Genomic DNA, 24,404 nt, shown 5'->3' on the forward strand with positions numbered 1-24,404 from the left:
TCATTGAGAAATACGTCGTGTACTGGTAACCGGACTAAGTTGGACAGCATCCATAATACCCTCATCATCATCTTCACGTATCGAGCGCTCGTACTGATTATGAACACTAGGCAGAGAAACTATCTTCTGTAACATTCGAAACACTCCACTAATGGTTGGGACATTCTGAATCCTCCGGGTTGGATAACGTACGTGATATTCGTTAACTGGAGCCGTTGCATTACCATCACATTTGCCATAAATGTACACCATATCGGCGTATTCCTCTGTCGTAAATTTGGAAGGCATCCCTATTTCATAAATAATCTACAAACTACAACTATGTGATTTCACTTAAATGCACCGTTGTTATTATGTTGTTTCACTGAACAAAATAGAAATCTAACTCGTTTCGAGGTTAGGAAATGACTGAAACAATTCACTAGCGGTTGTCAATAACGACATAAAAGTTTCTACGTTCTTAATGGGAAGTAAACAAATGTACTTGTATAATTATCTTTGCTTCTCTGATTGTCCTGGAAAACTACTGCAGGTACACGTGTGGGACATGTTTTATCAGATTCACCAGACCAATAACAGCAAAATAAATGGAAATCGTTCTTTACTTTAACCGCGTATAGTTCTGCGAAGGCTTCATATCATCGAGTTGCTAAATTTCATGCAGAATCTTTAATTAGTCGTAACTCCATAACTAAATATTTGTAGACCTGTGTTTATATGAACTTTTTTCTTTAATTTTACTTGTAGAGTAACTTATTAAACTATTTGCATATCTTCGTGACTGACCCTATACGTACATGTGAGATGCACTGCGTAAGTGAAAATGAAGAAGAAGGCAGACAGAAGGAGAATGGAGTACTACTGCAAACCAATTTCGGAATTCAGCACTGGAGAGAATATGTGTAGGATTAAGGTTTGTGACTCATTGTTGTTGTTGTTGTGGTCTTCAGTCCTGAGAATGGTTTGATGCAGCTCTCCATGCTACTCTATCCTGTGCAAGCTTCTTCATCTACCAGTACCTACTGTAGCCTACATCCTTCTGAATCTGCTTAGTGTATTCATCTCTTGGTCTCCCTCTACGATTTTTACCCTCCACGCTGCCCTCCAGTACTAAACTGGTGATCGCTTGATGCCTCAGAAGATATCCTACCAACCGATCTCTTCTTCTAGTCAAGTTGTGCCACAAACTCCTCTTCTCCCCAATTCTATTCAATACCTCTTCATTGGTTATATGATCTACCCATCTAATATTCAGCATTCTTCTGTAGCATCACATTTCGAAAGCTTCTATTCTCTTCTTGTCTAAACTATTTATAGTCCATGTTTCACTTCCATACATGGCTACACTCGATACAAATACTTTCAGAAACGACTTCCTGGCACTTAAATCAATACTCGATGTTAACAAATTTCTCCTCTTCAGAAATGCTTTCCTTGCCATTGCCAGTCTACATTATATATCCTCTCTACTTTGACCATCATCAGTTATTTTGCTCCCCAAATAGCAAAACTCCTTTACTATTTTAAGTGTCTCAATTCCTAATCTAATTCCCTCAGCATCACCAGACTTAATTCGACTACATTCCATTATCCTCGTTTTGCTTTTGTTGATATTCATCTTATACCCTCCTTTCCATTCCGTTCAGCTGCTCTTCCAGGTCCTTTGCTGTCTCTGACAGAATTACAATGTCATCAGCGAACCTCAAAGTTTTTATTTCTTCTCCAAGGATTTAAATACCTACTCCGAACTTTTCTTTTGTTTCCTTCACTGCTTGCTCAATATACAGATTGAATAACATCGGGGAGAGGCTACAGCCCTGTCTCACTCTCTTCCCAACCGCTGCTTCGCTTTCATACCCCTCGACTCTTATAACTGCCATCTGCTTTCTGTACAAATTGTAAATAGCCGTTTGCTCCCTGTATTTAACCCCTACCACCTTCAGAATTTGAAAGAGAGTATTCCAGTCAACATTGTCAAAGCTTTCTCTAAGTCTACAAATGCTAGAAACGTAGGTTTGGCTTGCGTTAATCTACCTCACTACAAAATGCAAAAAACGGTTTCGTACCAAAACATCATGTGATTATGTTGGTTTGGTACTGGCTACATGCACAGTGTGGTATTTTCCCCCTGCAGAGGTTTGCCTGCATAGTGAGTAGAGCGGAGGTGGTGCACGTAAGGCAGTGTTTTGTACATATATTTATAGGTGCTGCTTGTTGCCGTTGACAGGTGCTGTGTGGTGGCAGCCCCGCCTGGATGTATGCAAAAGCAGGTCACGTGCCGCCCTCGGGGTACCGCGTGGGGCAGACGTCCACAGGAGAGCGGCTGTTCGTTGGCCGTGTAATGCACGACGGCGCCACCGCCGTTGGCAAGGTAGATTTGATTAGATTAGATTAGATTAATACTTGTTCCATAGATCATGAATACGACACTTCTTAATGATGTGGAACGTGTCAGGTTAATAAAAGATGTCTGTACAAGATATTACATTACACAAAATATTGCATGACACTAATGTTTAAGTTGGTTTTTTTTTATTTTTATTTTTTCCCCTCCCTTAATTTATATCTAAAAATTCAGCCGATGAGTAGAAGGAGTTGTCATTTAGAAATTCTTTTAATTTATTTTTAAATGTTGGTTGGCCATCTGTAAGGCTTTTGATGCTGTTTGGTAGGTGACCAAAGACTTTTGTGGCAGCATAATTTACCCCTTTCTGTGCCAAAGTCAGATTACACCCTGCATAGTGAAGATCATCCTTTCTCCTGGTGTTATAGCTATGCACACTGCTATTACTTTTGAACTGGGTTGGATTATTAACAACAAATTTCATAAGTGAATATATATACTGTGAGGTTACTGTGAGGATCCCTAGATCCTTAAATAGATGTCTGCAGGATGACCGTGGGTGGGCTCCAGCAATTATTCTGATTACACGTTTTTGAGCAATGAATACTTTTCTACTCAACGATGAATTACCCCAGAATATGATGCCATACGAAAGCAGTGAATGTAAGTAGGCATAGTAAGCTAATTTACTGAGATTCTTATCACCAAAATTTTGCAATAACCCTAATAGCATACGTAGCTGAACTCAGACGTTTCAGCAGACCATCAATGTGTTGCTTCCAGTTTAACCTCTCATCAATGGATACACCTAACAATTTTGAAAATTCTACCTTAGCTACAGACTTCTGTTCAAAGTCTATATTTATTGCTGGAATTGTGCCATTTACTGTATGGAACTGTATATACTGTGTTTTATCAAAATTTAAAGAGAGTCCGTTTGCTGAGAACCACTTAATAATTTTGTGAAAAACATCATTTACAATTACATCACTTAGTTCTTGGTTTTTGGATGTTATTACTATACTTGTATCATCAGTAAAAAGAACTAACTTTGCATCTTCACACTAACTTTGCATATACCACTCCCTCCCTCAGTCTCACAGGGGGACCTTATTCACTGGACCTCTTAGGATGTGAAGATCAGTCCCAGGACATCTGTTTTCACCATTCGTGAAATGAGCTGGAATTCCTCGTTTTGGTACCCGCTGGGCTCTAGAACACTCTGCCGTCCGGGATGGGCGAGCAGTTCTAGGCGCTATAGTGTGGAACCGCGCGACCGCTACGGTCGCAGGTTCGAATCCTGCCTCGGGCATGGATGTGTGTGACGTCCTTAGGTTAGTTAGGTTTAAGTAGTTCTAAGTTCTATGGGACTGATGACCTCATAAGTTGAGCCCCAGTCTATGGCGCTACAGTCATAGACTGTGCGGCTGATCCCGGAGGAGGTTCGAGTCCTCCCTCGGGCATGGGTGTGTGTGTTTGTCCTTAGGATAATTTAGGTTAAGTAGTGTGTAAACTTAGGGACTGATGACCTTAGCAGTTAAGTCCCATACGATTTCACACACATTTGAACAAGTTGAGTCCCATAGTGCTCATAGCCATTTGAACCATTTGCAGAACACTCCATTCCGAGACTTATTGGTCAACAAACAGCTTAAGATACTTTTCATCTAAAACACTTCCTAAATCCTCTCTGGTCATTTCCACACGTTCTGAGTTATAAAACTAGACAATGCCATATGTAGGTAATTCCATGATTGCATTGGTGCAAAGTGCCAGCAACTCAGTTTCATTAGTAATTATGTATTGAGGTGTGTATCTCAGACACGCATACTTTTTTATTGGTGACGACATTCGTACATGTGCATTCGGTGTCAGCCCAATTAGGGACATAACAAAGTTGTTCTTGTTGTGGTCTTCAGTCCAGAGACTGGTTTGATGCAGCTTTCCATGATAATCTGTCCTGTGCAAGCTTCTTCATCTCCAAGTAACTGCTGCACCCTACATCCCTCTGAATCTGCTTGGTGTATTCAGCTCTTGGTGTCTCTCTACGATTTTTATCCTCCACGCTGCTCTGCAATACTAACTTGGGTGATCCCTCGATGCCTCAGAATATGTCCTACCAATCGATCCCTTCTTCTAGCCAAGTTGTGCCACAAATTTCTCTTCTCCGCAATTCTGTTTAGTACATCCTCATTAGTTACGTGTTCTACCTATCTAATCTTCAGCATTGGTCTCTAGCACCACATTTCACAAGCTTCTATTCTCTGTTTGTGTAAACTATTTATCGTCCATGTTTCACTTCCATACATGGTTACACTCTACACCTACATCTACATCTACATACATACTCCGCAATCCACCATACGGTGCGTGGAGGAGGGTACCTCGTACCGCAACTAGCATATTCTTTCGCTGTTCCAGTCCCAAACAGACCGAGGGAAAAATGACTGCCTATATGCCTCTGTACGAGCCCTAATCTCTCTTATCTTTGTGGTCTTTCCGCTAAGTGTAAGTTGGCGACAGTAAAATTGTACTGCACTCAGCCTCAAATGCTGGTTCTCTAAATTTGCTCAGTAGCGATTCACGAAAAGAACGCCTCCTTTCCTCTAGAGACTCCCACCCGAGTTCCTGAAGCATTTCCGTAACACTCGCGTGATGATCAAACCTACCAGTAACAAATCTAGCAGCGCGCCTCTGAATTGCTTCTATGTCCTCCCTCAATCCGGCCTGATAGGGATCCCAAACGCTCGAGCAGTACTCGACAATAGGTCGTATTAGTGTGTTGTAAGCCTTCTCCTTTACAGATGAACCACATCTTCCCAAAATTCTATCAATGAACCGAAGACGACTATCCGCCTTCCCCACAACTGCCATTACATGCTTGTCCCACTTCATATCGCTCTGCAATGTTACGCCCAAATATTTAATCGACGTGACTGTGTGAAGCACTACGCTGCTAATGGAGTATTGAAACATTACAGGATTGTTTTTCCTATTCACCTGCATTAATTTACATTTATCTTTATTTACAGTTAGCTGCCATTCTTTACACCAATCACAAATCCTGTCCAAGTCATCTTGTATCCTCCTACAGTCACTCAACGACGACACCTTCCAGTACACCACAGTACCATCAGCAAACAGCCGCACATTGCTATCCACCCTATTCAAAAGATCATTAATGTAGATACAAATACTTTGATACGAATACTTTTAGAAAAGACTTTATGACACCTAAATCAATTCTCAGTGTTAATGAATTTCTCTCCTTCAGAGACGTTTTTCTTGTCATTCCCAGTTCACATTTTATATTCTCTCTACTTCGCCCATCATCGGTTACATTGGTCCCTAAGCAGCACAACTTCTTTACTACTTTAAGTATCTCATTTTCTACTCTAATTCCCTCAGCGTCACCTGATTTAATTAGACTACATTCCATTATCTTCGGTTTGCTTTGTTGGTGTTCACCTTATATCCTCGTTTGAAGACACTGTCCATTCCATTCTACTGCTCTTCCAGGTATATAACAAAAAACAGTATTAATAAAACACACAAAAAAAATATTAACGTACGTACGCTGACAGAAAAAAATCACAGCACCAAGGAGTAGTGCAACATAAACGAAATTGGTAGGCGTGTTTCTACATCTGAATGATGATTATTCAGATTTCAAGCCAGTCGCATAAGGGCGGCGCTAGTAGCTCCAACATGCGGATGCAAACCAGGTTTGCTTTAAATCAGGGCCGGCCAGAAATTCTGCACGCGCGCGGTGCTCCTGCACATGTGCAACTTGTTGGTCGCAGCGTGCACGCCGCAGCCATCAGCGTTCATGTAGTGCGTGTTTCCACGCACAGATGTCGCTTTATCCACTTACTGAGATACTCTGTACCGGCGGATTCTAGTGCTCCTTCCACAGCTTGCAAGCCAACCGTGTGAAGGCATTTCGCGTATTAAACATTTAAAATACTGTCACAGTCTACTCATTGAGACGTCTACTTTTATGTTAACAGTTTAACCCAGTAACTGCACATGACTGCACTCTGTTCAAGTAAGGAAAACGTCGCCACTTTAAGTATTTAAAACAGTTCTCATTCTCGCCGCTGGCTGTGCGTGTGCTGTTTCACCGAGACAACGCACCCGCACATCGAGCTAACGTTACGCAACAGTTTCTTCCTGATAACAACTTTGAAGTGATTCCTCATGCTCCCTACTCACCTGACCTGGCGCCTAGTGACTTTTGGCTTTTTCCGACAATGAAAGACACTCTCCGTGGCCGCACATTCACCAGCCGTGCTGCTATTGCCTCAGCGATTTTCCAGTGGTCAAAACAGACTCCTAAAGAAGCCTTCGCCGCTGCCATTGAATCATGGCGTCAGCATTGTGAAAAATGTGTACGTCTGCTGGGCGATTACGTCGAGAAGTAAAGGCCAGTTTCATCGATTTCGGGTGAGTAGTTAATTAGAAAAAAAAATCGGAGGCCTTAGAACTTGAATGCACCTCGTATATCAAACGATTTGCTATCAAATGTACAGTTCGGCTTTAGAAGTCGTTTGACAACTGAAAATGGTATATTCTCTTTTCTCTGTGAGGTACTGGATAGGCTAAACAAAAAGTTTCGAACGCTTGGCTAATTTTTTGATTTAACTAAGGCATTTGACTGTGTTGATCTCACAATATTGCTCCAGAAGTTGGACCATTACGGAGTAAGGGGAGTAGCTCATAATTGGTTCACCTCTTACTTTAGCAATAGGCAGCAAAAGGTCATTATTCACAATGTTGATAACGACTGTGATGTGGGATCTGAGAGGGGTACAGTGAAGTGGGGGGTGCCCCAGGGATCAGTGTTGGGGCCACTCCTGATCCTTATTTATATAAATGATATGCCCTCTAGTATTATGGGTAACTCTAAAATATTTCTGTTTGCTGATGATACTAGCTTGGTAGTAAAGGATGTTGTTTGCAACATTGACTCGATTTCAAATAGTGCAGTACATGACCTCACTTCATAGCTTGTACAAAATAAACTAACGTTAAATCACAGTAAGACTAAGTTTTTACAGTTTCTAACACACAATTCAACAAAACGTGACGCTTTAATCTCACAGAACGGGCATATGATTAGTGAAACTGAACAGTTCAGATATCTAGGTGTTCATGTAGATAGTAAGCTGTCGTGGAAAGCCCACGTTCAGGATCTTATTCAACGACTTAATACTGCCGTTTTTACTATTCAAACGGTATCAGAAGTGAGTGATCAATCGACACGAAAATTAGTCTACTCCGCTTATTTTCATTCTAAAAGGATATTTTTGGCTCAGAAACGGGCGGTTCGGGCAATAAGTGGTGTGAGTTCACGAATCTCTTGTCGACGTCTGTTCACGAGTCTGGGTATCTTGACATTGGCCTCTCAATATGTATATTCCTTATTGTCGTTTCTTGTTACCAATATTAGTTTATTCCAAAGAATAAGCTGCTTTCACTCCGTTAATACTCGGCAGAAATCAAACCTCCATTTGGATTGGACTTCCTTAACTCTGGTGCAAAAAGTTATGCAGTATACTGCTGCATCCAGTTTCAATAAGCTGCCACTCGAATTCAAAAATCTTAGCAGTAATCCACGCGCTTTCAAATCGAAACTGAAGAGTTTCCTCATGGGTCACTCCTCCTATTCTGTCGAGGAGTTCCTTGAAAAATTAAGCTGATTCTCATTGTATTGCTGATAGCGTTTGCTTAAACTTATGGACTGATTTTCTTTCAGGTTCATGAACATTTATTTTTATCTGTTATTACTTTTATGTTGTAAGTTCATGTACTGACACGTTCCATGACCTTGGAGATTTGCTCCTCAATTTGGTCCTATGGAACTTGACGTGCAAATAAAAAATAAATACTGTCACCTCCGTCAACATGTTACTTATGTAATAAGTGGATCACAGGATGCTGGGCTGTGATGTTGTCCGTACGTCTCGGTAAGACGACGCATTAACACGGTCCATAGTGGACGAAACGCGAATGAAGGTAGCAATTTGAAGAGCACAGGGAATAAAGTTCGAAGGCTCGTACCGTGGGAAAAAAACCTATGCGACAGTGGGATGGGTAGTAAGAGCAGTAGTGGCTTACTAGCTGCCATAGTTCATGCAAGGTTGGGTTTGTTAGTGTGGGTATCATGCATCATTACTGTGGCAGGTGAAGGCGATGTATCCAAGTTTACCGCAGCCGCTGCGTTCCTGGAACAATCAGGATCGTTATATAAACTCCTGGAAATTGAAATAAGAACACCGTGAATTCATTGTCCCAGGAAGGGGAAACTTTATTGACACATTCCTGGGGTCAGATACATCACATGATCACACTGACAGAACCACAGGCACATAGACACAGGCAACAGAGCATGCACAATGTTGGCACTAGTACAGTGTATATCCACCTTTCGCAGCAATGCAGACTGCTATTCTCTCATGGAGACGATCGTAGAGATGCTGGATATAGTCCTGTGGAACGGCTTGTCATGCCATTTCCACCTGGCGCCTCAGTTGGACCAGCGTTCGTGCTGGACGTGCAGACCGCGTGAGACGACGCTTCATCCAGTCCCAAACATGCTCAATGGGGGACAGATCCGGAGATCTTGCTGGCCAGGGTAGTTGACTTACACCTTCTAGAGCACATTGGGTGGCACGGGATACAAGCGGACGTGCATTGTCCTGTTGGAACAGCAAGTTCCCTTGCCGGTCTAGGAATGGTAGAACGATGGGTTCGATGACGGTTTGGATGTACCGTGCACTATTCAGTGTCCCCTCGACGATCACCAGTGGTGTACGGCCAGTGTAGGAGATCGCTCCCCAGACCATGATGCCGGGTGTTGGCCCTGTGTGCCTCGGTCGTATGCAGTCCTGATTGTGGCGCTCACCTGCACGGTGCCAAACACCCATACGACCATCATTGGCACCAAGGCAGAAGCGACTCTCATCGCTGAAGACGACACGTCTCCATTCGTCCCTCCATTCACGCCTGTCGCGACACCACTGGAGGCGGGCTGCACGATGTTGGGGCGTGAGCGGAAGACGGCCTAACGGTGTGCGGGACCGTAGCCCAGCTTCATGGAGACGGTTGCGAATGGTCCTCGCCGATACCCCAGGAGCAACAGTGTCCCTAATTTGCTGGGAAGTGGCGGTGCGGTCCCCTACGGCACTGCGTAGGATCCTACGGTCTTGGCGTGCATCCGTGCGTCGCTGCGGTCCGGTCCCAGGTCGACGGGCACGTGCACCTTCCGCCGACCACTGGCGACAACATCGATGTACTGTGGAGACCTCACGCCCCACGTGTTGAGCAATTCGGCGGTACGTCCACCCGGCCTCCCGCATGCCCACTATACGCCCTCGCTCAAAGTCCGTCAACTGCACATACGGTTCACGTCCACGCTGTCGCGGCATGCTACCAGTGTTAAAGACTGCGATGGAGCTCCGTATGCCACGGCAAACTGGCTGACACTGACGGCGGCGGTACACAAATGCTGCGCAGCTAGCGCCATTCGACGGCCAACACCGCGGTTCCTGGTGTGTCCGCTGTGCCGTGCGTGTGATCATTGCTTGTACAGCCCTCTCGCAGTGTCCGGAGCAAGTATGGTGGGTCTGACACACCGGTGTCAATGTGTTCTTTTTTCCATTTCCAGGAGTGTAGTAGTGGGAGATCGGCCATAGATCATCTCACTGTGTGGAGGGTGCGTGAAGCTTGTCTGTATGTAGTGTACGGTACGATTTTCCTGCACAGTGCCAGTTATTCGGCAAGTGTGTTCCAACTGCATATCCAGAGTAATGGTGGTTGATTAACAGGGGCTCACCAATACCGTTGTGTTTGCGTGTACTTGGCCATAGATGTTAGGTGCTTACAAGTAGGTCTTTTGGTCTTTTAAGTTTCCATCTATGGTCGTAGTTCCCCAGATCCAGAATAAACGGGTTTCTGCGAATGTCTGGAGTTTCTGTGTAGTCTTGTGGTGAGTTTGTGGATTACCTCCGTGAGAGTCTCAAGTCGGTATTCCCGGTGAAGGTACGCGATGCGTGTTGTGATGTAACAAAATAAAAGTGATGTTGTTATTCAATGGAAAAGTTGGAATGTGAGATTTCGCTTACTGTTTTATCAGTCACAATTGGCCTGAGACTCATGAATGACCATTGTCATAAAATACTGCATTATGAAATGTGAATAGTTTTTACTTGCAGTTTCGCGTGGCTTGAAGCACTCACAGCTAGCGTGCTATTGATTAAGTAATTGCGTTATCGTCTTTCTAATTACTTCATGATCGTAGATACGATCATACCCGGTTGTGAAGTTATTGTTATGACAAAACAATTTCCTAAGGGACCAGAAAGTTCTTAAGGGCGCAAAAACAACTGTAACACCACACAAAAGGGAAATTCAGTATTAAAACTGATGCAAGAAAACGATAAAACAGTTTTCTTTTTATCAATGTAACACGCACATTGGACTGCTGATCTTGGTGTCTGTAATATTAGCAAAATGCATAATTAGAATGAAAATAATACCGAGGAGATGATAGGAATGAGCACTGCTAAATGATCCAGTATTTCCAGAACAAATATTTATTGTAACTAAACCATATATCGTACCTTAAGCTTAGTACCACAATGACAGTAGATTTTTATGTCCGTTTCATGTCCATTGAGCACTCTTTTATATAGCCATTGTCCTCTTTGAGTCGCTCGTGTGTCGTCACGATAAGTTATAACAGTTCTTCTTTTTACAGTTCACTCAAACTTAGACGCAACATGTTTTTATACATTTAGTAAAAGTGAGATCAGACTGCCACAAATCTGCGTCCGTCTTACTTAAGAAAAACAGTACAACTATTTTAACGCTCAAGGCTTCATTTGTTCTCCAGCAAACAAAATAGTGAAGGATCGCATATCTATCCGTGTTTTTCTGTTTACGTTGCCGCCCAAAGACGACGAATTACTTTATTTAGGAAATTCCGCCGTCGCTATGCGACGCCTTATTATAAACAGGTATTTGCCTTCTGGCTGAAAGTATTAACTATTTGCTGTTTTAATGAAGTCAAAGATAGCGATTATCACAGTGTGTATCGTGGAGCGTCGCTTATGATTTTCAATTTTTTGGTCCTGCCCTCCTCAGTTGCGCGTAATACTACGGTATGTTGATGATTTTCACTTATGGACCGTCTGACAGCAACTGAATAAAACACAATTTTAGTGCCATACGCGTTTCGCCTTTATTTTCTGCGAGGCATCATCAGTGGCCTGTAATATGTACATATGTTAGCTATTTTTTTTTTACATTTTTGTCACTGTGCCTATAGGTTATAAACAGTTCTGGTGGTTGGTATTTCTTATTAAGTAGTAATGTTTTGAACTGTACTTACAGGTTGCGTAGACAGTTTCTTGCATGTTACGCTCCTGTTGCATTTTTGGTCTTGTTCTTCTTCCTATGAGCGCCAATTTGCTGTTTTTTCTGCATTCCACAGCACTATGCACTGAACGCTTTTTTTTTTTTTATGCGATGTTTTGGTTTCTGTTGCCGACTGTCAAATGTTTTTGCCAAAGATCGAATATTACTGCCAAACTTATGAGTGTAACTATCGAAGTATCTGTGGTATGCATTTGTGTGTGCGCTTGTGTATGTGTGTGTGTGTGTGTGTGTGTGTGTGTGTGTGAGTGTTTTTTGGTGTCATATTAATTTAATTTAATTTAATTTTATTGTATTTAATTATTTATTTTTGTTTATGTCCTGTGTATGTGTGTGTGTGTTTTGATATATATATATATATATATATATATATATATATATATATATATATTTTAAGAGGGGGGGCTGTGTATGTGTGTGTGTATTTCGGTGTTATATGCTTTTTTTTATGTTATCATTTCCTTTATTAAGTGTAGTAAGGAGCCTGTGCTGATGTGTGTTTGTTCATTTATCACATGTTTGTTTTCTGCTATGGCTTTCTGGATGTGGAAGTTTTCTTGCATGTGTGTAAAATGTTTGTCATGGTTGCTTATTCTCATTATTTTCATTTCTTGTTCCATGTTTGTAGGATGATGGTTGTAGTGTTTTAAATGCTCTGCAAATGTGGAATGGTTTGTTTCATACTTCCAACATCTGATATGTTCTTTGTATCTTGTTTCAAAATTCCTGCATGTCATGCCTATGTATACTGCATCACAACTTTGACATTCAAGTTTATATATTCCTGATTGTTGGAATTTGTCCCTCTTGGTAGCTGGCTGGCTTAGGTGTGATTGAAGGGTTTGCCCAGGCTTATATGCTATTTTGAAGCCCTGTCTCTTTAGGATGTTTGCAACTCTGTGTGTTAGTTTATGTGTGTAGGTCATGGTGTACCATCTGGTTCTTTTCTGTGTGGTGTTGTCATTGTGTGTGTTTGTTGAGTGTGTTTGTAAGTTTTCAGCTTGTGAGTTCTTTTGTATTGTGGAAATGTTGTGTTTGTTTTTTATTTGTGTTTTTATTTTTTGATTGAGCCTGTGTACCACATGTGTGTCATACCCATTGTTCCTAGCTATTTGTATGATCGTGTTCATTTCTTGTTCATAGTTTCTCTTACTGAGTGGGATTCTGTTTAATCTATGTAACATGTGTCTTAGTGCTGCAAATTTCTGGCTTTGGGGGTGGTTGGATGTGGAATGTATTATTGTGTCCATGGCTGTTGGTTTTCTAAAGATGTTAAATGTATGTTTTCCATTTTCTTTTTTAATTGTAATGTCAAGAAAATTTATTTGATTTTCTTTTTCTTTTTCAAGTGTGAATTTTATGTTCTTATGAGCTTTGTTTATTTCTGAATGGAGTTCATCTATTTTTTCACTTGGCTCGTCTACCAAACAAATAATGTCATCCACGTATCTGTACCAATATATGATTTTGAAACTTTCATTTGTGGTTATCTTATCAAATATCTGATTTTCAAGGTGACTGATGAAAATGTTTGCTAGTGTTCCTGATATTGGGGATCCCATGGGCAGTCCATCAGTTTGTAGATAATATTCTTCCTCAAACTGAAAGTAGTTTTGTTCAGTTGTCAGTCTGAGCATATCTGTTATTTCTTTTATTGCGTCTGTGGTGAGGTTGCTGTGGCATGAGAGATTTTGTTCTATGATTTCTATTGTTTCTGTGATAGGGATGGAGGTATACATATTTTCTATATCGAATGAAATCAGTGATGCTGTGTGTGGTACCTGTATGTTCTGTATATTTTCTATTAGGTTTCCTGTGTTTATCACTGTTCTGTTGTTTTCTACTTTATAGTGTTTTGTAACTAACTTTTGGAGGTGTTTGGCTATGCGGTATGTTGGGGCTTTCTTGAAGTTGATAACAGGTCTCATTGGCATTCCGTCTTTATGTACTTTCGGTTGACTGTGGAGTGTTGGTGCTTGTGGGTTTTTCTGTGTTAAGTAGCATTTTTGTTTGTGTGTGAGTGTGTGTTTGTGGTGTCACCGCCAGACACCACACTTGCTAGGTGGTAGCTTAAATCGGCCGCGGTCCATTTAGTACATGTCGGACCCGCGTGTCGCCACTGTGTAATCGCAGACCTAGCGCCACCACAAGGCGGGTCTCGAGATACGGACTAGCACTCGCCAAGTTGTACGAGAACCTAGCTACCGACCAGATGTACGAAGCCTTTTCTCTCTCATTAGCCGAGAGACAGAATAGCCTTCAGCTAAGTTAATGGCTACGAACTAGCAAGGCGCCATTAGCCATACAGTGATTGTAATTAAAGTCTCCTGTGTATCGTCAAGATCGATGTACTACAATGATATTAAAGATAAGTATTAATACAGCTACGTACTTTTCTTAATAACATTAATTACGTAGCCTGTTCCAGTACTTCACGCCCGTCTGCGTTAGTCTAGCTTGCCTTTTCAGCCATCTCAACTTCACGGTGTCGGCCCAGCTACCGACACAACAGTGTTCAATGTTTTTCAGTGTTCGTTTCACATTTGTCTGGAATCGTGTAGTTGGATCTGACTTCAGTTTTTGTATTGCGTTGGTGTTTATGTATTCCTTGGTTTTTGTGATGTATTGCTCTTTATCCATGAGTACTGTTACATTTCCCTTGTCTGCTCTTGTTATTAATACGTTGTTGTTTGTTAACTTTTGTTTTAACCTTTTCATAGTAGCTGCTTCTGTTTGGTTGTTCTTATTGTGTGTGTGCTGTGTTTGTTTTATTATGCCTTTTATTTCTTCTTTTACTAGTTCTCTTGTCAGTCCTATGTTTATTTCACAATTATTTTGTTGTTCTTCACGTGTAAGGATGTGTTCGGTTTCTACTATGAGATTTTCTATATATTGATTGTTCACCTTGCTATTGGTGCAGTGTTTCAAACCTTTTTCCAAAAGCATTTTTTCGTTTTCGTGTAGTTCTGTCTCTGTTAGGATGGAATGAGTGTTGGTGTTCATGTGGTTTCACATTTAAAATGTAAATGTATTTTTGCGTCTTTTTTACTGTTAGTTTCATTATCTTGTGTTTATATTTGTTTTGTAAATGTTTCATTGCTATGTATGCGTTGTGCTCAGTTTTTTCTACTAGTGCCATGAAAACTGCGGCGTTTCCTACGTTTTTTGCCAATTCTAGATGAGTCTCATAGAGCATCATGTTTAGGTGCTGTTTTTTCGAATAGAGCATCTTAATTTCATGTAGTAACCAATATCGCTCTGCAAATGATTTCGACTTTTGTGCCACTGTAGAACTGTTTTTAACCTTTACATTAATGTAGCTTGGAATTAAATTGTTCTTTTTGCATGTTCTGTTGAATTTTATATGCTGTATCGTCTGATGGAGTCTCAGATGTATTTTCTTGAACCAGTTGTACACGTTGACAGGGAATGCTTGACATAGCTGTATTGGCGTCTTCAATTTTTTGGTCCTGTCCTCCTCAGTTGCGCGTAATACTACGGTATGTTGATGATTTTCACTTATCGACCGTCTGACAGCAACTGAATAAAACACAATTTTAGTGCCATACGCGTTTCGCCTTTATTTTCTGCAAGGCATCATCAGTGGCCTGTAATATGTACATATGTTAGCTATTTTTTTTTTACATTTTTGTCACTGTGCCTATAGGTTATAAACAGTTCTGGTGGTTGGTATTTCTTATTAAGTAGTAATGTTTTGAACTGTACTTACAGGTTGCGTAGACAGTTTCTTGCATGTTACGCTCCTGTTGCATTTTTGGTCTTGTTCTTCTTCCTATGAGCGCCAATTTGCTGTTTTTTCTGCATTCCACAGCACTATGCACTGAACACTTTTTTTTTTATGCGATGTTTTGGTTTCTGTTGCCGACTGTCAAATGTTTTTGCCAAAGATCGAATATTACTGCCAAACTTATGAGTGTAACTATCGAAGTATCTGTGGTATGTTCGTGTATGCATTTGTGTGTGCGCTTGTGTATGTGTGTGTGTGTGTGTGTGTGTGTGTGTGTGTGTGTGTGTGAGTGTTTTTGGTGTCATATTAATTTAATTTAATTTAATTTTATTGTATTTAATTATTTATTTTTGTTTATGTCCTGTGTATGTGTGTGTGTGTTTTGGTGTGATATATATATATATATATATATATATATATATATATATATATATATATATATATATTTTAAGAGGGGGGGCTGTGTATGTGTGTGTGTATTTCGGTGTTATATGCTTTTTTTTATGTTATCATTTCCTTTATTAAGTGTAGTAAGGAGCCTGTGCTGATGTGTGTTTGTTCATTTATCACATGTTTGTTTTCTGCTATGGCTTTCTGGATGTGGAAGTTTTCTTGCATGTGTGTAAAATGTTTGTCATGGTTGCTTATTCTCATTATTTTCATTTCTTGTTCCATGTTTGTAGGATGATGGTTGTAGTGTTTTAAATGCTCTGCAAATGTGGAATGGTTTGTTTCATACTTCCAACATCTGATATGTTCTTTGTATCTTGTTTCAAAATTCCTGCATGTCATGCCTATGTACACTGCATCACAACTTTGACATTCAAGTTTATATATTCCTGATTGTTGGAATTTGTCCCTCTTGGTAGCTGGCCAATGAGACCTGTTATCAACTTCAAGAAAGCCCCAACATACCGCATAGCCAAACACCTCCAAAAGTTAGTTACAAAACACTATAAAGTAGAAAACAACAGAACAGTGATAAACACAGGAAACCTAATAGAAAATATACAGAACATACAGGTATCACACACAGCATCACTGATTTCATTCGATATAGAAAATATGTATACCTCCATCCCTATCACAGAAACAATAGAAATCATAGAACAAAATCTCTCATCCCACAGCAACCTCACCACAGACGCAATAAAAGAAATAACAGATATGCTCAGACTGACAACTGAACATAACTACTTTCAGTTTGAGGAAGAATATTATCTACAAACTGATGGACTGCCCATGGGATCCCCAATATCAGGAACACTAGCAAACATTTTCATCAGTCACCTTGAAAATCAGATATTTGATAAGATAACCACAAATGAAAGTTTCAAAATCATATATTGGTACAGATACGTGGATGACATTATTTGTTTGGTAGACGAGCCAAGTGAAAAAGTAGATGAACTCCATTCAGAAACAAACAAAGCTCATAAGAACATAAAATTCACACTTGAAAAAGAAAATCAAATAAATTTTCTTGACATTACAATTAAAAAAGAAAATGGAAAACATACATTTAACATCTTTAGAAAACCAACAGCCGCGGACACAATAATACATTCCACATCCAACCACCCCCAAAGCCAGAAATTTGCAGCACTAAGACACATGTTACATAGATTAAACAGAATCCCACTCAGTAAGAGAAACTATGAACAAGAAATGAACACGATCATACAAATAGCTAGGAACAACGGGTATGACACACATGTGGTACACAGGCTCAATCAAAAAATAAAAACACAAATAAAAAACAAACACAACATTTCCACAATACAAAAGAACTCACAAGCTGAAAACTTACAAACACACTCAACAAACACACACAATGACAACACCACACAGAAAAGAACCAGATGGTACACCATGACCTACACACATAAACTAACACACAGAGTTGCAAACATCCTAAAGAGACAGGGCTTCAAAATAGCATATAAGCCTGGGCAAACCCTTCAATCACACCTAAGCCAGCCAGCTACCAAGAGGGACAAATTCCAACAATCAGGAATATATAAACTTGAATGTCAAAGTTGTGATGGAGTATACATAGGCATGACATGCAGGAATTTTGAAACAAGATACAAAGAACATATCAGATGTTGGAAGTATGAAACAAACCATTCCACATTTGCAGAGCATTTAAAACACTACAACCATCATCCTACAAACATGGAACAAGAAATGAAAATAATGAGAATAAGCAACCATGACAAACATCTTATACAAATGCAAGAAAACTTCCACATCCAGAAAGCCATAGCAGAAGACAAACATGTGATAAATGAACAAACACACATCAGCACAGGCTCCTTACTACACTTAATAAAGGAAATGATAACATAAAAAAATGTATATTACACCAAAATACACACACACAAACACAGCCCCCCTCTTAAAATATATATATATATATATATATATATATATATATATATCACACCAAAACACACACACACATACACAGGACATAAACAAAAATAAATATATTAAATACAATAAAATAAAATTAAATTAAATTAATATGACACCAAAAAACACTCACACACACACACACACACACACACACACACACATACACAAGCGCACACACAAATGCATACACGAACAGACCACAGATACTTCGATAGTTACACTCATAAGTTTGGCAGTAATATTCGATCTTTGGCAAAAACATTTGACAGTCGGCAACAGAAACCAAAACATCGCATAGAAAAAAAAAAAAAAAAAAGCGTTCAGTGCATAGTGCTGTGGAATGCAGAAAAAACAGCAAATTGGAGCTCATAGGAAGAAGAACAAGACCAAAAATGCAACAGGAGCGTAACATGTAAGAAACTGTCTACGCAACCTGTAAGTACAGTTCCAAACATTACTACTTAATAGGAAATACCAACCACCAGAACTGTTTATAACCTATAGGCACAGTGACAAAAATGTAAAAAAAAAAATAGCTAACATATGTACATATTACAGGCCACTGATGATGCCTTGCAGAAAATAAAGGCGAAACGCGTATGGCACTAAAATTGTGTTTTATTCAGTTGCTGTCAGACGGTCCATAAGTGAAAATCATCAACATACCGTAGCTTATGATTTTGTTTTGTATGAGCTGCAGACGGCACAGGCGTGTGAGCGCAGCGTATCCCCAGTGTAACACCTACAGCGCCTCTCGGTGTTGAAAAAAACAAAAATAGCTCCCAAATTAGCTCCCATGTCCTTAAAATATCAATTCACAAAATGACCCAAGTCCCTCAACAAGTAGTAATTAAGAAAAATAAATAAAAAAACAAATGGAGGGAAATATATAGTATAGAAAGCAAAAGAAAAAAAAGGAAAATTTAATTATAAATTTTGCAAACATGGGAAAGGGGAAAAATTGTAGAAAATATTAAAATATTAGTTATTCCAATAAGTAAGAAAATCAATATTATAGTCACAGAACGTAGGTCTGGGACACCAAAGATAGTGTTTATTAAAGTATTACGTTGTAATTACGATACTCCAGTCTCTAGTCTGTTCTAGTTCGGAAGTTATTTAGGACGTACAGCTTTAGAGAACAACAATTAAGACTTCATTAAACGGGGATCAAGAATAGATCGTAACGAGATTGTTTTTGAGGATTGTCAATTCAAGACTTTAATTTGGACATTTATCAGATTAGATAAACGGGAAGGTGAATAGTAATCTCTTTGGCTTTAATGTCAGTTCGTGTGAATATTTAAACTCTTTACTGAATTTTAACCGGATTCGGACTTTGAAGTGTGATAGTGTGAAACTTTAACTTCACGCCACTAGCGATCATAGTTAATGACAGTTTGCGGATATTAAATAGAAATAACTTATTTACCGAAAGTGACAGGATATTATCTAACATCTGTGATGCTAGCGGGAATCCTACTTAGACATCTAATTAAAGAACTTCTTTGAATGAGATCGTATGAGTGAATCTATTTATTAATAATTCTTGTCAATAAACTGACGTTAATTTGAATCATAATACAAGTCTGGAACTTTAATTTAACTTAGATTAATATACGTTAAGGTTACGTGATCTATGCCTAGAACAAACTAGCGATCGTAACTAAAACAAATGAACGAAAGGTTAAAGTATCGTCGTCTGTATACATTGGTAGTAGAGCAACTACAGATTTTTTTCTCTCAGAGTTGGGAAGACTATACGTGTAGTGGCCCACGTTTAACATTGGGTTTTAAAAGTAATCAAAGTGATACTTAGCCGGGACAATATTAAATAAAAGTAAAACCCTTCAATGACAGTCAATGTGTAAAAAATAAAATCAAACTTTCACCTATTAGACGAAAAAGCGAAAACAGAAAAAGGGCTGCTACACCAGACAGGGATTGCGTACGTCATCATGGGTCGAATAAGTCTCATGTACATGGACTTCGACACTCTTCTGTTCAGTGTACTACACCTGTTGAGCATAGGGTAGAGCTGTTTGAGCCTCGCGCTTGCTCGGTTGGTCATGTGTTGTATGTGGTGTCCCCGCGCCTCCTCCAGAGTAATTTCCGGTCCAGCCAGACACCCAGGTATTTGACTTTCTCGCGGAAACGTATTGGGCGTGCATGTAGAGTTATTGGTGTGCAGTATCGGTGTTTGCGCAGTTGCTTCGGTCTTATAGTGAACAGAACGGCTTCGTACTTGTCGACGGTTACTCTAAAACGCCATTTCTGTGCCAATGATGGTCGTGAGTTGTTCAGAAGGACGCCATTCGATGGCCTGGAACCAATCTGTCTGCGAGATGCTCAGACTGGACCCACACCAGGAGATATGGTCTGGGGTGCTATTTTTTTATGACACCAGGAGCACAATGGTGGTTGTCCCACGCACCCTGACTGCAAATTTGTAAGAGAATCTGGTGATTCGACCCGTCTTGCTGCAATTCGTGGACAGCATTTCAGAGGTTCTACACTTTGCATTGGCCTGTTCGATCAGCAGATCCGCCTCTAATCGATCTTGCATGGCACATCATCAGACAACTCCAGCGTCATACATAAATTATATTAACTGCCCCTTCTAACAATACCACCACTTGCAACGTAGGTTAGAAATCAGATTAATAATGTTGCTCACGCAGCATTATGTTCGCTTTATCGGGCAACAACAAAGTTATTGACTGTGGATGGTATGGTCAGAATGGAAATAATGAAGTCTCTGAAAAAAGTCATTAATTTTGGCACTGTGGCTCATCTTGTTGATTCTAGGGTGATTCCACTTTGACTGCTAGACGGTACAGATCTGTATTTTAGCAATATTTGAAGACCTAACAAATGCGTTTTTCAGGAAATTCTTAATGATCAAACAATCCCAGATCGGAACAATGGTATGGTAGAAATAATTTTTGACTTGGTGTTCAGGATCCACATTTTTATTAAACTTCTTGTGAATTCACAAATACTTCTTCTTAACTGTCACATCATCAAGAAACATTCTTTAATTTTCACTTTAACCAAACAAAATACTTTTACAAAGTGAAATAACAACTTAACTTCTGCAAAGTGAAACAAAGACTGCTCTCTGTGCGCATTCGCGCCAAAACGGTTACAAGTAAGTCAAAGATTATGACAGTCTCACAGAAATGAAAACACACAAGAACCATATCACTGTAATATATCGATACATCGGAGTACATATACATTAATAAAACCAAATGTGAATATTGTCACAAAAATATGTCTGCTACTTCGCGGGAAAGTAGTACGATATTACTGGTATCGAGAACTGGGGTTGGAGTGCCTTAATGGTCACGTAAATAAAGAACCATTACACCTTGCATTGGCCGACCCGGTGCAACACGCATGGAAATCCATCCCGCAAACTGACTTGCGATACCTGTACAACATAATGCATGCACGTTTGCATGCATGCATTCAACATTTTGATGATTGATTGGCGACTCCATGGCGTGTTGTGTGCACCACGACCAAATAGTGGATAGAATTGGAAGGAAAATCAGCATTGGCCGTATTTTGTAGTTTTATTGCCAGCAGAATCGATTTTCGGTCACTTAGTGACCATCCTCAGTGCTGTAATATATAATTATAATTGGTAGGCACTGGTATCAAGCTATAACCACAAGCTTAGGGGGATCACATTGTATCGGTTATTAACGGGCCAGCATTTCACATTTGCAGTGGCTTATTTCGCGGTCATAATAGCCAATGATTTTGCAATGCTAATAACTTAAATATCATACCTAGATACACGTACTCCCGAAATTCATCACTCTACATTAATTATGTTTTGGTGTTTCGATTTTTTCCGTCAGTGTATATTGTTTGGTTGTATATAATTCCAACGGATCATTCAAAAGATTTGTTCATACCTGGCTCCAACACAACAAATCTGATTTGACTGTAATGTAATTCCAGTGGTACATTCAAAAGAAGGGTCTTCTGTTTTTATACGAGGCATTTTTTTAAAGAAAGACTTTCCTCAAATAAAAATAAAAGAGGCAGATTTTACTTAACAGTTTTTTTTTAATGAAAGCCTCCACTTTTATGCATACTTTTCACAGTTCTTTGGTCGGTTACAGTTCACAATACTCGATAGTAAATCTAGCCTCATAATTTCAAAACACTTCGATATCAAGGATATCCCCACTAGGGATTCCATGTATGCAATGGGGAAAAGGGGGAGAGATAGAGAGATATAGTGAGAGAGATTTACGTGTGTATGATAAACCCCTTCGTTCTAAAATTTCCTCTCTCCGTACCTCCTCTCTGTTATTACGTGCCACTGATCTCTCACTTGTCCTAACAAGGGGATGCCACGATGTTGGTATCACAGATTTACTTCAACCTCTAATAGGCCGTTAAAACAACATAATGTGCACGTAGTTACGTGCGCTGCTCTGGAATCCTGAGAAGTTTACACGTTTGTGCATAGGCGCCCGATGTTAGAGTTCGTGGTGCTCAAATGATTAGCATTCGGCTTCATAAGCCAAACATCTATCAGGCGACTATTCGATTCCCGATCGAATTTAATTATGAATGTATTTTTATTCGTCACTGGTTGTAATATTTAATTTATATGACATTTGAGAAGTAATGTAATGCAAAAAAACGACGTGTATTTGCATGAAGTTACAATTCGTATTTTCCATGTCTGTATGACAAATACCGCCCTGAAACCTGTGATGTCGAGGAGCATATCGGACGAGTATTTGTAAATTACTCTTGTGGTCCCGCACATTGTGGTTTATTATATTACTGATTCTGAATAACGTGAATCGCATTATTGCTTATACATGTTTGACTTGGGCTTTAGAAGCCAGTCCCTAGTCCTTGAAAATTTAGTGACAAATAGTACATAGTCAAATAACATATGAAGGGCTTATTTCAATAGTGGTACAAGTTCATTACCTCCACTTTTCTGCCTATAATGCTTCTAAAATTAATGATCCAAACAAACAGAAAGAAAGATTCATCTCTATCAAGAAGCCATATGCTTGAATATTTCTGGTATCTCAACTGCAGATTTTTCAGCGCTAATTTCACTTTAGGACTCTGTATCTCAAGATGAACAAAATTGTACTTGTACCACTACTGAAATAACCTCTTCGTATTAAATTCTCTACAACTTCATGAAAATGCACTTGGTATTTTTTTCATTATACACTCCTTGCCATTAAAACTGCTACACTAAGAAGGAATGCAGATGATAGACGGGTATTCATTGGACAACTATATTATACTAGAACTGACACGTGATTACATTTTCACGCAATTTGAATGCATAGATCCTGAGAAATTAGTACCCAGAACAACCACCTCTGGCCGTAATAAAGGCCTTGATACGCCTGGGCATTGAGTCAAATGGCGTATACAGGCCCATGCAGCTTCAACACGATACCACAGTTCATCAAGAGTAGTGACTGGCGTATTGTGACGAGCCAGTTGCTCGGCCACCATTGACCAGACATTTTCAGTTGGTGAGAGGTCTGGAGAATGTGCTGCCAGGGCAGCAGTCGAACATTTTCTGTATCCAGAAAGACCCGTACAGGACCTGCAACATGTGATCGTGCATTATCCTGCTGAAATGTAGGGGGTCGAACGAGTATCGATTCAAATTGTACGGAGCAGATGGACGTGTACGGGTATGGATACAACCTTATGAATCCATGGATCCTGCATTTCAGCAGGGGACTGTTCAAACTGGTGGAGGCTCTTTAATCTCAGTAATGGTGTGGGGCGTGTGCAGTTGAAGTGATATGGAAACCCTGACGCGTCCAGATACGACTCTGACAGGTGACACAGAGGTCTGATCACCTGTACCCGGTGATGTCCATTCTGCATTCCGACAGGCTTGCGCAATTCAGGAGGACAATGCGACACCACACACGTCCAGAATTACTACAGAGTGGCTCAAGGAACACTCTTCTGAGTTTAAAAATTTCCGCTGGCGACCAAACTCCCCAGACATCGACACTGTTGAGCATATCTGGGATTTCTTGCAGTGTGCTGTTCAGAAGAGATCTCCACCCTCTAGTGCTGTTACGGATTTATGGATTCACGGTGTCAGTTCCCTCCAGCATTGCTTCAGAAATTTGTCTAGTCCATGCCACGTCGTGTTGCGGCACTTCTGCGTGCTCGCGGGGGCCTTACACGATATTAGGAAGGTGTACAAGTTTCTTTGGCTCTTGAGTTTTTCATTCTGCAATTTATCGAATTCTACTTATAAAAAGCGAGTGGCATACCCTATAAACAAACTAATTGGAAACCTAGCTATTTATACGATATCAGTTCCTCGTGAAAAGTTTGTTACAGACTCAAGGCGACGGATTCACGACGAACGTGCTTTTTATGTGCGGAGGGGATAACATTTATAGAAGACTGCAGGTTGCTGAA

The 24,404-nt window shown here is 40.0% G+C and overlaps 1 protein-coding gene across 1 annotated transcript in view; it reads left to right on the top strand.

The window, feature by feature from the left end:
* Nucleotides 1-24,404, top strand: part of LOC124552711 (natterin-4-like) — a 62,922-nt gene that overhangs the window by 32,824 nt on the left and 5,694 nt on the right. Inside the window, exon 3 of the mRNA XM_047127052.1 lies at nt 2,228-2,371. Within this exon, the coding sequence (XP_046983008.1) occupies nt 2,228-2,371 (144 nt within the window). The remainder of the gene's footprint in view (nt 1-2,227; nt 2,372-24,404) is intronic.

This window comes from Schistocerca americana, chromosome 10, assembly GCF_021461395.2.
Source record: "Schistocerca americana isolate TAMUIC-IGC-003095 chromosome 10, iqSchAmer2.1, whole genome shotgun sequence".
In the NCBI taxonomy this organism is placed as follows: Eukaryota; Metazoa; Arthropoda; class Insecta; order Orthoptera; family Acrididae; genus Schistocerca; species Schistocerca americana.